The sequence below is a fragment of the Ranitomeya variabilis genome, chromosome 1 (genome assembly GCF_051348905.1).
Source record: "Ranitomeya variabilis isolate aRanVar5 chromosome 1, aRanVar5.hap1, whole genome shotgun sequence".
In the NCBI taxonomy this organism is placed as follows: Eukaryota; Metazoa; Chordata; class Amphibia; order Anura; family Dendrobatidae; genus Ranitomeya; species Ranitomeya variabilis.
Genome location: NC_135232.1, coordinates 575,483,406 through 575,498,297, shown reverse-complemented (window position 1 = coordinate 575,498,297; position 14,892 = coordinate 575,483,406). Strand labels below are relative to the sequence as shown.

General features: G+C 42.9%; 1 protein-coding gene across 1 annotated transcript; it reads left to right on the top strand.

The window, feature by feature from the left end:
* Positions 1-1,549: 1,549 nt before the first annotated feature.
* On the top strand, positions 1,550-13,935 carry LOC143793882 (olfactory receptor 10AG1-like). Its single transcript, XM_077280830.1, has 2 exons — positions 1,550-1,612; positions 12,946-13,935. Exons 1-2 carry the CDS (start codon positions 1,550-1,552, stop codon positions 13,933-13,935), a joined length of 1,053 nt encoding a protein of 350 aa, XP_077136945.1.
* Positions 13,936-14,892: the final 957 nt, after the last annotated feature.

The following is a 14,892-nucleotide window of genomic DNA, read 5'->3' as shown; positions in this document are numbered from 1 at the left end:
TAAAGGGGGGGTTATTTGCTATTTTTTTCATTTTGTTCACTGTGATAGGGTCTATCACAGTGACCAAAATGAATCAATGGGAAAAATCTTCCTATTGTTGCCAGGTGCCGGCCGGCTGATCTTGGCGTGCACACTGCGAATGCGCCTGCCATTTTCATACTGGAAGAAGATGCCAGCGACCGTGGAGGGAAGCAGGAGGACCCAGGGACACCGGGAGACACTGGTAAGTATCGCAGGGGGGATTGGGGACCCTATTTCTCTGTCCTCTGATGCGCGATCACATCAGAGGACAGAGGAATTAAGTGGTAAATAGCTTTCTTTTTTTGGGGTCACCGTTAAACAGTTAGCAATGGCGATCGCAACCCCGGGGTTGGTAAAAACCGACCCGAATCATGTTCTCTGGGGTCTCGGCTACCCCCGGCAGCCGAGACCCCGGAGAAATTCTTGGGAGTGCTATACACTTTAAGTACCCTTAACTACCGCCGTTAAAAGGCATATCGGCGGTTGTTAAGGGGTTAACACTAGTGTTGAGCGATACCTTCTGATATGCAAAGGTATAGGTATCAGATTGGATCGGCCGATATCCAAAAAATATCGGATATCGCCGATACCGATACCCGATACTAATGCATATCAATGGGACACAAAATATCGGAATGGTTCCCAGGGTCTGAAGGAGAGGAAACTCTCCTTCAGGCCCTGGGATCCATATTCATGTATAAAATAAAGAATAAAAATAAAAAATATTGATATACTCACCCCTCCGACGGCCCCAGCTCTCACCGGTCCAAGCGTCTGCCTCCGTTCCTAAGAATGCAGAGTGAAGGACCTTCGATGACGTCGCGGCTTGTGATTGCTCGCGTGACCGCTCACGTGACCAATCACAAGCTGCGACGTCATCGAATGTCCTTCACTCCCTGCATTCTTAGGAACGGAGGCACCGCTAAGAACCAGGGTCCGCCGGAGGGGTGAGTATATCAATATTTTTTATTTTTATTATTTATTTTTTACATGAATATGGATCCCAGGGCCTGAAGGAGAGTCTCCTCTCCTCCAGACCCTGGGAACCATACGCACCGCACACTTCCGATTCCGATTTCCGATATCACAAAAATATCGGAACTCGGTATCGGAATTCCGATACAGCAAATATAGGCTGATACCCGATATTTGCAGTATCGGAATGCTCAACACTTGTTAACACCCTAAATGTTACGATCGCAACATTTAGAAGGCAGGGAGAGGGAGAAGGCTCAAACATTACTATAGTGACTTGAGGTCATCATGATGACCCTCGAGTCACCAAGCTACGGAAATCTTCTTAGACGATGCTCAGAGCATGGTCTATGAAGCGTCTGTCAGCTCTGACAGGTGCAAAGCACTGCAATGCTTTGCACTACACATCAAAGTGAGAAAAGTGAAAGTCCCTTAGAGTGACTAAGTAAAAAAAAAAAATATAGCAAAAAAATGTAAAAATATTAAAAAAAATACAAAATAATAATAATAAAAAAAATTCTACAAAAAAAATGCACATTTTATGTAATGTAAGATGGCCACTGGAAAGGTCTTTCAGGGGGAGATATGCATCATCGAGGATGGTAGCTTTGGTGATGTAAGCTAGGGAAAGCATGCGCTAGCACATATAGTGCTGAGAGAATTATTTGGGCATTCCAGGGCCGGGTTTTACAAGCAGTCATAAAAGATGGGTGGGAATGAGTGCTCACATATCCCCACCCCAGTGTGTGGTTGGGCAGATAAAATGGAGGCCAATATATCATTCAAGGTCTATGACTGGAGGAGTGAAGGTCTCCAATGTGTTTTCTGAAAGACATTGACCTGAGTGGGTGGACCCGCTGCAATATATGGACTATTTTCGGTATGTTTTCACTCTGTGCCTGAGAAGGCTGTCTTCTTTTGTTTGCTTATGCTTAAGCAGGTTTATGGCACTAATAAACCTGACTGGACATTTTTACGTAAACTTTTTCCTGTGCCTACCTCAACCGCAGCTGAGTAAAATAAATAAGTTCACACTTGGCATCGCTGCATCTAGACCCGATTTATAAAACTTCCACACTAGTTAACCCCTTTAGTGAACGCTATAAAAAAAAACAAAAATGCATAGCAAACCTCTGGAAAAAGTGGAATAAAATGCAATCAAAAAGACAAATGTAAATAATGTATTGCTGAAAACGTTATCTTGTCCTGCAAAAAACATGCCACCATACTACTCCCTCAAAGGAAAAGTAAAAAAGTTATAGCTCTCAGAATACAGTGATGCAAAAATAATACTTTTTTCAATAAAATAGTTTTTATTATGTAAAAGTGACAAAACATAAAAAATTATATAAATGGGGTATTGCTTTGATTTTACTGACCCAAAGAATAAAGCTGCCTTAGCAATTTTGCCGCATGCAAAATGGCATAAAAAATTCCTGAATTGCTGTCTTTTTGTCTATTTTAACTCCCAAAAATTGGAATAGAATGTGATAAAAAAAGTCATGCTCCCGAATATGGTAAAAATGTCAACTAGTCCAGCAAAAAAGCAGGCCTCACTTGACTCTGTCAGCAGAGATATAGAAAAATTATAGTTCTCAAAATATGGTAATCTTAAGACTTGTTTTTGCAAAAAAAAAATGTCTTTTAGTGTGTGACAGCAGCCAAACATAAAAACCCGATATAAATCTGGTATCGCTGTAATTGCACCGACCCGAAGAATAAAGCAGCCTAATCACTTTTATCGGACAAGGAACAGCATGAAAATTAATAAAACCAATTATTCACTTGCTGTTGCTTTGCTCCTTCTGCCTCACAAAGATTCCAGTAAGGCTTGCACACATTTATCCTGTGCTTTGCGCTGAATGCTTTCACCGGGGTTTCCGAGTATATCGCTGAAGTATGTGATTCAGATGGAACCCCCGGCGGAAGATTTCTTATAATGAGGGTGCTGAAGGCACATGTCAGTGGATGCTGTCTGGCCTGTGATCCAGCAGTGTCCTTCTTTTTAGGCATGCATAAAAGAGTAGTTGACCACAGTTTTGTGCACTTCTGAAAAGAAGGACACTGCTGAACAGAGGCCAGAGTCCAGAGTAACTTTGCTGCCTCATTAGTAAATGGATATCTTGGGGTTTCATCTACAAAGTTCTGAAGGGATGTCACAGTGTAGAGCGATCATGCTTAAACTCTTTGTAAATGGAAACACAAGCATTAATGGAATGAAACCAAAAGGGAGAATATACAGATAAGATATTAGAAGAATCTTTTTCACAGTAAGGGTGATAAATAAGTGGAACAGGCTGCCACGAGAAGTGGTGAGTTCTCCTTCAATGGAAATCTTCAAACAGATGCTGAACAGACATCTGTCTGAGATGGTTTTGAGATTCCTGTAATTGAGCAGGGGGTTGGACACAATGACCATAAGGCCCCTTCCAACTCTAACATTCTATGATCATATGATCTGAATCACATCATTCTGAGATTTAGAAACCCTGATGAAGACAAGTCGCCCGCCAGGGCCGTTGGGTACTCGGTACTGGGTCTGGTACTTCACAGGGGGATGTCACGGTGGCGACCCGGTCCGTGGCCCTTGGGCGCCCATGTAAAAGGGGAAAAAGGTCTTTAAAGGGATGAGGTTTATGTTCGTGATGCCACCTGTGGTATTTGGTCAGTGGGGACCTACGCTGCTGTAAGGGGTCCACTGGGGTGATGTTATGGCAGCTAGATGGTATACCTTCCCACAGGTGAAGTATATCCCCAGGGCTCCCGATGTAGATGGTGGTGTGGTGAGAGGTGCAGAGAAGAACGAGGACACAGGATTGCAGTCTCTTTACCTCGTTTACTGTTGGTTTCAGTAGCCACAGTCCAGGGCACCAGATCAAAGGGCAGGCAGGGTCCGGCCGGTTTGGAGGCAAGTCCAGAGTCCCCTTGTCCAGGTGGAAATATAAGCCTTCCTTTGCGCTGTGGTGGTGTAGTCCCTTGCTGCTAAGCTTCACATAAGGTCCTCACAGATGTTATCTCTCCCTCTGTCCCCCGGATAGGATAGGACAAAACCAGTATGAATGGTGACTTGAGCCTGTTTATAGAATCTCTTAGATAACCTGGCTCTGTGGGGTTTCACTGTGCCTCCTGGGTGTGGGTACGGACAGGTAATGTGCAATTAGCTGTCCTGCCAGTCTCTGATGTAATTCAAAGCTGAGAATAAACGTCTCCATCTGAATGGGTACCTGTGAAACCTCTTCTTAGACTAACATTCTCTCTCTCTGTGGAGGGGTAATGGACCTGTTGCGATTAAAACACCTGTGGCTAGGAGGCGGAGTGCTCAGTCAGAAGGCTAAAGAATATATTTCAAAAAACTGACCGTCACATCCAAATATAGACTAAGTGTGAACAGGTGCTGAACCTAGAGTCACCAACTCATATACAGTCAAGTAAATAAGGCAGCACACTGCAGCGCTAAGACATGCAAACATGAAACATGAAAACTGAACTGCAATACTGCACTAGAAATATGAAAAATGAGAGAGTTTAGCGCATAAAAATGGTCAATTTTATGTGTACCTGGTTTATTACCTCATAAAGGGACACTGGTAATATTTAAAAATGAGGCCTGGTCATTAACGTACAAAGTGGATTGGTCCTTTACGGGTTAATTTACCTTTAAGACATAGGCAGCATCAATAGTAAAAAGTTGGTCACTCTTGTCAAACACTATGTTTGACAAGTGTGACCAACCTGTCAATCAGTTTTCCAAGCGATGCTACAGATTGCTTGGAAAACGCTAGCATTCTGCAAGCTAATTACGCTTGTAAAACGCTAGTATTTAGTGGGAATATGCATGCCAATTCCGCATGCGTTATACCCGCGGCAGGAGTTGCGGAATTGCCGCGGAAATGTCCGCGGCAATTCTGCAACGTGTGCACTTAGCCTAAGAGAAAATGCAAAAACTGGGACACCGTAACTGGAGTACATAGTTACATAGTTACATAGTTATTAAGGTTGAAGGAAGACTGTAAGTCCATCTAGTTCAACCCATAGCCTAACCTAACATGCCCTAACATGTTGATCCAGGGGAAGGCAAAAAAACCCCATGTGGCAAAGAGTAACTCCACCATGGGGAAAAAAATTCCTTCCCGACTCCACATACGGCAATCAGACTAATTCCCTGGATCAACGCCTTATCAAGGAATCTATTGTACACTCACTGGCCACTTTATTAGGTACACCTGTCCAACTTCTTGTTAACACTTAATTTCTAATCAGCCAATCACATGGCGGCAACTCAGTGCATTTAGGCATGTAGACATGGTCAAGACAATCTCCTGCAGTTCAAACCGAGCATCAGTATGGGGAAGAAAGGTGATTTGAGTGCCTTTGAACGTGGCATGGTTGTTGGTGCCAGAAGGGCTGGTCTGAGTATTTCAGAAACTGCTGATCTACTGGGATTTTCACGCACAACCATCTCTAGGGTTTACAGAGAATGGTCCGAAAAAGAAAAAAAATCCAGTGAGCGGCAGTTCTGTGGGCGGAAATGCCTTGTTGATGCCAGAGGTCAGAGGAGAATGGGCAGACTGGTTCGAGCTGATAGAAAGGCAACAGTGACTCAAATCGCCACCCGTTACAACCAAGGTAGGCCTAACAGCATCTCTGAACGCACAGTGCATCGAACTTTGAGGCAGATGGGCTACAGCAGCAGAAGACCACACCGGGTACCACTCCTTTCAGCTAAGAACAGGAAACTGAGGCTACAATTTGTACAAGCTCATCGAAATTGGACAGTAGAAGATTGGAAAAACGTTGCTTGGTCTGATGAGTCTCGATTTCTGCTGCGACATTCGGATGGTAGGGTCAGAATTTGGCGTAAACAACATGAAAGCATGGATCCATCCTGCCTTGTATGGAGCATCTTTGGGATGTGCAGCCGACAAATCTGCGGCAACTGTGTGATGCCATCATGTCAATATGGACCAAAATCTCTGAGGAATGCTTCCAGCACCTTGTTGAATCTATGCCACGAAGAATTGAGGCAGTTCTGAAGGCAAAAGGGGGTCCAACCCGTTACTAGCATGGTGTACCTAATAAATTGGCCGGTGAGTGTATATACCCTGTAACATTATACTTTTCCAGAAAGGTATCCAGTCCCCTCTTAAATTTAATTAATGAATCACTCATTACAACACCATACGGCAGAGAGTTCCATAGTCTCACTGCTCTTACAGTAAAGAATCCGCGTCTGTTATTATGCTTAAACCTTCTTTCCTCCAGACGTAGAGGATGCCCCCTTGTCCCTGTCTCAGGTCTATGATTAAAAAGATCACCAGAAAGGTCTTTGTACTGTCCCCTCATATATTTATACATTAAAATAAGATCACCCCTTAGTCTTCGTTTTTCCAAACTAAATAGCCCCAAGTGTAATAACCTATCTTGGTATTGCAGACCCCCCAGTCCTCTAATAACCTTGGTCGCTCTTCTCTGCACCCGCTCCAGTTCAGCTATGTCTTTCTTATACACCGGAGACCAGAACTGTGCACAGTATTCTAAGTGTGGTCGAACTAGTGACTTGTATAGAGGTAAAATTATGTTCTCCTCATGAGCATCTATGCCTCTTTTAATACATCCCATTATTTTATTTGCCTTTGTAGCAGCTGCCTGACACTGGCCACTGAATATGAGTTTGTCATCCACCCATACACCCAGGTCTTTTTCATTGACGGTTTTGCCCAGAGTTTTAGAATTAAGCATATAGTTATACATCTTATTACTTCTACCCAAGTGCATGACCTTACATTTATCCCCATTAAAGCTCATTTGCCATTTATCAGCCCAAGCTTCTAGTTTACATAAATCATCCTGTAATATAAAATTGTCCTCCCCTGTATTGATTACCCTGCAGAGTTTAGTGTCATCTGCAAATATTGAAATTCTACTCTGAATGCCCCCTACAAGGTCATTAATAAATATGTTAAAAAGAAGAGGGCCCAATACTGACCCCTGTGGTACCCCACTGCTAACCGTGACCCAGTCCGAGTGTGCTCCATTAATAACCACCCTTTGTTTCCTATCCCTGAGCCAGCTCTCAACCCACTTACACATATTTTCCCCTATCCCCATTACTCTCATTTTATGTAACAACCTTTTGTGTGGCTCCGTATCAAAAGCTTTGGAAAAGTCCATATATACTACGTCCACTGGGTTCCCTTGGTCAAGTCCGGAACTTACCTCTTCATAGAAGCTGATCAAATTAGTCTGACATGAACGGTCCCTAGTAAACCCGTGCTGATACTGGGTCATGAGGTTATTCCTCTTCAGATACTCCAGCATAGCATCCCTTAGAATGCCCTCCAGGATTTTACCCACAGTAGAGGTTAAGCTTACTGGCCTATAATTACCGAGTTCAGTTTTTGCCCCTTTTTTGAATATTGGCACCACATTTGCTATACGCCAGTCCTGTGGTACAGACCCTGTTATTATGGAGTCTTTAAAGATTAAAAATAATGGTCTATCAATGACTGTACTTAGTTCCTGCAGTACTCGGGGGTGTATCCCATCCGGGCCTGGAGATTTGTCAATTTTAGTTATTTTTAGACGCCGCTGTACTTCCTGCTGGGTTAAGCAGGTGACATTTAATGGGGAATTTTTATCACTAGTCATTTTGTCTGCCATGGGATTTTCTTTTGTAAATACTGATGAAAAAAAGTCATTTAGCATATTGGCTTTTTCCTCATCCTCATCCACCATTTCACCCAGACTATTTTTAAGGGGGCCAACACTGTCATTTTTTAGTTTCTTACTATTTATATAGTTAAAGAATATTTTGGGATTATTTTTACTCTCTCTGGCAATGAGTCTCTCTGTCTCAATCTTTGCTGCCTTGATTTGCTTTTTACAGAATTTTTTCAGTTTTCTGTATTTATTTAATGCCTCCTCACTACCTACTTCCTTTAATTCTCTAAATGCTTTCTTTTTGTCCCTTATTGCGCCCCTTACAGCTCTATTTAGCCATATTGATTTCCTCCTATTTCTAGTATGTTTATTCCCATACGGTATATATTGTGCACAGGTCCTATCCAGGATGCTAATAAATGTCTCCCATTTTCTTTGTGTATTTTTGTGTCTCAGGATATCGTCCCAGTTAATTGCACCAAGATCCTCTCTCATCCGTTGGAAATTTGCCCTCCTGAAGTTTAGTGTCCTTGTCACCCCCCTACTACCCATCTTATTAAAGGTTACATGAAAACTTATTATTTTGTGATCACTATTCCCCAAGTGACCCCCAACCCTTATATTTGATATACGGTCTGGCCTGTTGGTTAATATTAGGTCTAGCAGTGCCCCCCTCCTTGTTGGGTCCTGAACCAGTTGTGAAAGGTAATTGTCTCTCATAGTTGTCAAAAACCGATTACCTTTGCTGGAACTGCAGGTTTCTGTTCCCCAATCTATTTCAGGGTAGTTGAAGTCCCCCATAATAATGACTTCTCCTTGAGTCGCAGCTTCATCTATTTGCTTTACGAGGATATTCTCCATTGCTTCCATTAGTTTTGGAGATTTATAACAAACCCCTATCAGTAATTTATTATTTTTTCCCTCTCCCCTTATCTCCACCCACAGGGACTCTACATTTTCATCAGATTCACCTATATTATCACGCAGGATGGGTTTTAAGGAAGATTTTACATATAGACACACCCCTCCCCCTCGCTTATCTGTACGGTCATTTCTGAACAGGCTATAGCCCTGCAAGTTAACAGCCCAGTCATGGCTCTCATCCAGCCATGTTTCAGATATCCCCACCATGTCATAATTATGCTCCAACAACATTAGTTCTAATTCATCCATTTTGTTGGCGAGGCTTCTGGCATTAGTATACATGCACTTGATGTTACTCTCTGTACCTCTATTCTTTCTTAAATTACTAACTGTTCTAACCCCACCCCCCATGCCACCGCCACCCCCAACTTCCTTATTTGTGCCCAGGTCTCTATCTGCACTATCTTCCCCTCCTATAAAATGAATACCCTCCCCCCCAATCCCTAGTTTAAACACTCATTTTCTCCCCCAGCACAGCTGCACCTTCCCCATTGAGGTGCAGCCCGTCCCTAGCGTAGAGCCTGTAGCCAACTGAGAAGTCGGCCCAGTTCTGCAGGAACCCAAACCCCTCCTTCCTACACCAATTCTTGAGCCACTTATTAACCTCCCCAATCTCCCGTTGCCTCTCTGGCGTGGCACGTGGTACAGGCAGTATTTCGGAAAATACCACGTTGGAGGTCCTTGCTTTCAGCTTGCAGCCTAATTCCCTGAAATCATCTTTAAGGACCTTCCACCTACCTCTAACTTTGTCATTTGTGCCAATGTGCACCATGACCGCTGGGTCCTCACCAGCCCCTCCCAGTAATCTGTCCACCCGATCAGCGATGTGTCGGACTCGAGCGCCAGGTAGGCAGCACACTGTCCGACGATCCCTGTCTTTGTGACAGATTGCCCTATCTGTTCCCCTAATAATTGAGTCCCCCACTACCAGCACCTGTCTGGCCTGCCCTGCTCTCCTTTTTCCCTCCTTACTGGAGCAGTCACTCCTCCGGCTTTCAGAGGACATGCCTGGCTGCAGCAGTGCTACCCCTGTACTGGCACCCCCCTCATCTGCCAACTTAGCAAACTTATTGGGGTGTGCCAGATCAGGACTAGCCTCCCTGGCACTCTTCCCTCTACCCCGCCTTCTATCTGTCACCCAGCTAACTGTCACACTGTCCTGCAGCTCCATCCTACCATCCCCCCCTCATCTATCCCATTGAGCGTCTGCTCTGTGAGCAGAAGACTCCTCTCCATATTGTCTATGGATCTCAGTGTTGCCAGCTGCACATTTAGATCCAGTATCTGGGTTTCCAAATGCACAATGTGCTCACATCTCGCACAGCAGTATGCACCCTCGACCGGCTGGTCAAGGACTGCATACATGTGGCAAGATGTGCACTGGATGGCATTAACAATTGTGGAGCACATTTCCTAATGGGGATTGCACCACACAGAAACGTTAATTAAAAATAAATACAAAGTATTAATTAATCCAAAAAAAAAAAAAAAAACAGAAGCAATTCCTCCCTTGGAAACTCCCTGATTCCAAAGTCACTGAATCACAAGTCACACACTTACCGCCTTTCACACTTACGCTCAGGTCACACTCAGCTCGCTCACACTCGCTGTGCTGAAGATTTATAGATTTTTTTTTTTCTCTCTATCTCCCCTCAACAGCAATCCACCTTGCTGTTCAGATGCACTTCCAAAAAGGACTTGAGCCCCAAACAGCTGCCCCTTATATCCCCTTAATTATGAGCCCCCACCCTAAGTTAACTCCTTATGAATCTAGCTGCTCCCAATTCAGCAACTCACACAAATTCACACAGGTATTTGTTAAAGGCCTTCCAAATACCTCCTCACTGAATCACAAGTCACACACTTACCGCCGTTCACACTTACGCTCAGGTCACACTCAGCTCGCTCACACTCGCTGTGCTGAAGATTTATAGTTTTTTTTTTTTTTTCTCTCTATCTCCCCTCAACAGTAGTGTTGAGCGATACCGTCCGATACTTGAAAGTATCGGTATCGGAAAGTATCGGCCGATACTGGCAAAGTATCGGATCCAATCCGATACCGATACCCGATACCAATACAAGTCAATGGGACTCAAGTATCGGACGGTATTCCTGATGGTTCCCAGGGTCTGAAGGAGAGAAAACTCTCCTTCAGGCCCTGGGAACCATATTAATGTGTAAAAGAAAGAATTAAAATAAAAAATATTGCTATACTCACCTCTCCGAGGGAACCGGCAGCGTTGTTTGCTTAAAATTCGTGCTTTTCTTTCCTTACGTGAAGTCCCGGCTTTGTGATTGGTTGCGTCGCAGTCACATGGGCGACGCAACCAATCACAGCAAGCCGTGACGTAATTTCAGGTCCTTAAGGATTTTAAAATTACGTCCCGGCTTTGTGATTGGTTGCGTTGCAGTCACATGGGCGACGCAACCAATCACAAGCCGTGACGTCACGGGAGGCTGGACACGCGCGCATTTTAAAATGCGCGCTTGTCCAGCCTCCCGTGACGTCCCGGCTTGTGATTGGTTGCGTCGCGGTCAACCAATCACAAGCCGGGAGGCTGGACACGCGCGCATTTTAAAATGCCTGGGAGAACAATGAAATGATTGTGTTCCTTGATTACTGATGTTGGGTCTGGCCTTATATATGCATAAGATCTAGCCTGCACTTCTTTCTTTGCTTACTGTCACTGCATGGAAACATTGATTCCTACAGCTGAACTGTCCAGCAAGCTAATGTATAGCAAAACACAGCAAACAAATCTCTAATAGAGCACAACACTAAAACTAACGCAACCGGTGCTCCATGCTGGAAAAAGTTTGCATCCTTTAGAGCCATGGACTCTGCATTGGTCCAATAGTCTTTAGAACAAGACTAGCTCCTTACAATCTTTATAATGAACCAGAATTTTTTCCTAAAATGACATGTAAATAAAGCTTCCAGTTAAACATATGCATAAGATATATATATATATATATATATATATATATATATATATTAGATTGTAAGGAGGTGGCAAGGAACCTCACATTGCCTTCTTGTATAACAGGCACATGTAGCCCCTGTGCGTGTGACACCTATGGTAAGTCCTTGACCTATGTTGCACACTGTTCTGCTTCCATATGTAATGTACTGTGTCTATTGTCATGTGTAATGCTGTGAACATCCCATTTTATTGCTATGTAATTAGGTTAGGGGTAGAAGAGGGTAATTAAGTGGGCTGGGTTAGCAGCCTCAAAGAAGCAGGACTTTCCTCCTTCAGCAGTAGAGCCCAGGCAGGATGACCTGAGGCACGGTGTTTGTCCCTGTCTGGGGCACAGGTGCATCCCTGCTTGGGACAGAAGGAGCCTCCGTCTGAGGCATATATAAGTCCCCATCTGGGACAGAAGAGACCCCCGTCTGGGGCATAAGTGTGTACCCGTCTGGAACAGTGAGGACCCCCGTTTGGGGTGTATGTGGATCCCCTTCTAAGATAGAAGGAATCCCCGGCTGGGGACCTCAAGCTGCCAAGGACTGCCATGCAGTGGAACAGGGCACGGGAACTGTGATAGCTGACTGTGGGATTCCAGGAGCTGATGCTTGTGCTGCTGCTGCCGAAGGAGCAGCATCTTTAAATAGGGACAGTTCAGGAATTGTTACCTTCTTTTATTCTTTATCTTCATTAAACAAATTCCACTGTTGGGCCCTAAAGAGTGTGATATGTTATGCATCCGGAGGACGCCGTTCTAATGTGGAGAGCAGCTGTGATTCTGAGGTAACCCAAAGTGACCTGGGGCTGAGATTGGAACTGTCTTTTCATGTGCAAGGGGTCGGGGTGCTCACTGACTGTGACCTAGTGGACTCGGCTATAACTACCACCCTGTGCCACCTCGTACAAGATTTTCTCTTCCTCATTATCCTTCATATCTGCTGAGTATGTAGTTGTTTTTTTTTTACAGTGAACTGCATTTTCATAGTAAATTCAAGTTTTGATGTAATTTTTGTAGCAATTGTTGAAATTATTTTTCAAGATTTATGACTCCTGTAGAAAAAAACAGCCACACTTTCCACATCTTCAGTAGTGAACTTCATTGATATCAGAGCATAACAGGAACTTTATTGGTTTTCCAATGAATCTCCAAGTTGAAACTGTCCTTTTAAAGGGAACCTGTCACCAGATCCATGCTTTCTGAACCACATGCAGCATGAATCAAACACTGGCAATGTGATTGCAGCTGTCATTGTGGCATTTTGGAGTAAACATAGCCAGGCTCTGACTCATGCCATCCATAGTTGGGACAGCATTAATTTAAAGACAAATTTAAAGATATTGTAGATAATTTGCCTTGTTTTAATAACCATTTTTGTTTATTGTGTTTTTCTTATAGGGGTTTGTACCTTACAATACCCATGACTTTAATAAGACAACGGTAATAGAATTCATTCTTCTGGCATTTGCGGATTTACATAACCTACAGATTTTGCTTTTTGTATTTATCCTATTAGCATTTTTATCTTGCGTTGTGGGGAACAGTGTCATACTTGTCTTAGTGAGATATGAGCGTTCACTTCATACACCAATGTATTTTTTTATTGGCACCTTTGCTCTTATGGAAATAATATTTGTATCTGTCACTGTTCCTAAACTTCTAGCTACTTTAATTGAAGCTAATAGGAAGATATCATTCATTGGATGCTTTACCCAGATGTATACATTTGATTCTTTGGGAGTGGCAGAATGTTATCTTCTAATAGTTATGGCTTTTGATCGGGACTTGGCCATTAACAATCCTTTGCATTATTCCAGGATAATGAACAATGCTTTATGTATTGAACTTGCAGTTGTCCCTTGGATTATTGGATGCATCATCATCTCCATACCTACAGTAGTAACTGTTGAGCTGGATTTTTGTGGACCTAATGAAATCAACCATTTCTTCTGTGATTTTGCTCCTTTGCAAAATCTAGCATGCTCTAATCCTATTATCAGCAATATGGTCACGAGTTCAGTAGCTATATCTGGAAGCACTGTTCCATTTCTGGTCATTTTAGGATTTTACATCCATATTATTGCCCTTATCTCAAAAATTAAAAGCACTATAGGCAAGAAGAAAGCCTTCTCCACCTGCTCATCTCACATCACTGTAGCCTGCTTGTTCTATGGCTCGACCAGTATAGTATATGTTAGGCCCAAAGGCAGTCAACATGACAAATTCCTTGCCCTCATATACACGGTCATTATACCTTTCTTAAATCCATTTATTTATACCTTAAAGAACAAGGATGTCAAAGCAGCTCTAAAAAATGCAAAACTTGTAAGAGTCATAGGACAGATTAGGAATAGGGACCATCACCTGGACCATTGCAGATACTCATAAATGGAAGGAGGAACAAAGACAAAAGGGCAGAAAAAGTTAAAATATTACAAAAAGCAGAATTTTGACTCTTGCCACTGGGTTCATCGATCGATCCAAAAGCAATTTTATTAAGTAGAAATTTAAATTAATGAGTAGGTTCTCAAGTAAAATGTCATAGTTTTTGTATCAATTTCATTTTTACATTAATACATGTTTAATAATTTGTAAATTGGAAAAAAAAGAAGTCTGTCCCGCAAAAAAAGTTTTACAAAAATTAGAATAATGAAACCCTTTTTTTTCATGTATAAAAATAAAATAAAACTTTGTGGAAAGCAGGAAAAACTCAATATGGTGAGTGGGGACTAGAGATGGGCGAACTCAAACAGTAAAGTTTGGGGTTCCTACTGATCACATAATGTTCAGACAAACACCGAACATGAACATCTCCAGGATGTCCATGTTACTGTTCGGGTTCGGCACCCAAACATCGGGTGTTTCCCATTCTGTCATCTGCATGACAGGGTGAGATCGGTGGTAAGAACAGGATTGCAGGTCAGAGAGCTGTGGTATTCATGCTGTCAAATGACAGTGTGAACCAGCAACTGTGACTGGCAGTAAAAAGTTGACCTCTAGTCACAGGCATCGACTGTAAGAGAGTATTACTCCCTTCTGCCTATATCAATCAGGAGAACCAATGGAAGTTTATATAAAAAATTAACAAGCTTTATTTAGAATAGTGCATATACTTAAAACACAGGCACATGTCAACAAATGACTGTGCAATTGACGATAAAGTGCAAAAAAAGACACCAGACAAATGAGGTCTGCCACAAGGTAAATGTTCAATACACACAATTGCATTATAATATAGATGCAGACAGGGATATTCCAATCATATGCCCAAAGACTATAAGACCCATTGGGGATAAACCATGGTTTTTTGTGTTATAAGCCCCAACTAATAACCATAAGGGAGAT

Bases quoted from the DNA above. Each gene is read 5' to 3' on its own strand.
- LOC143793882 (XM_077280830.1), top strand. From the start codon at position 1,550: ATGGCCACTGGAAAGGTCTTTCAGGGGGAGATATGCATCATCGAGGAT. The intron at 1,613-12,945 runs GTAAGCTAGGGA...TTTTTCTTATAG, and splicing joins AGGATGGTAGCTTTGGTGAT to GGGTTTGTACCTTACAATAC.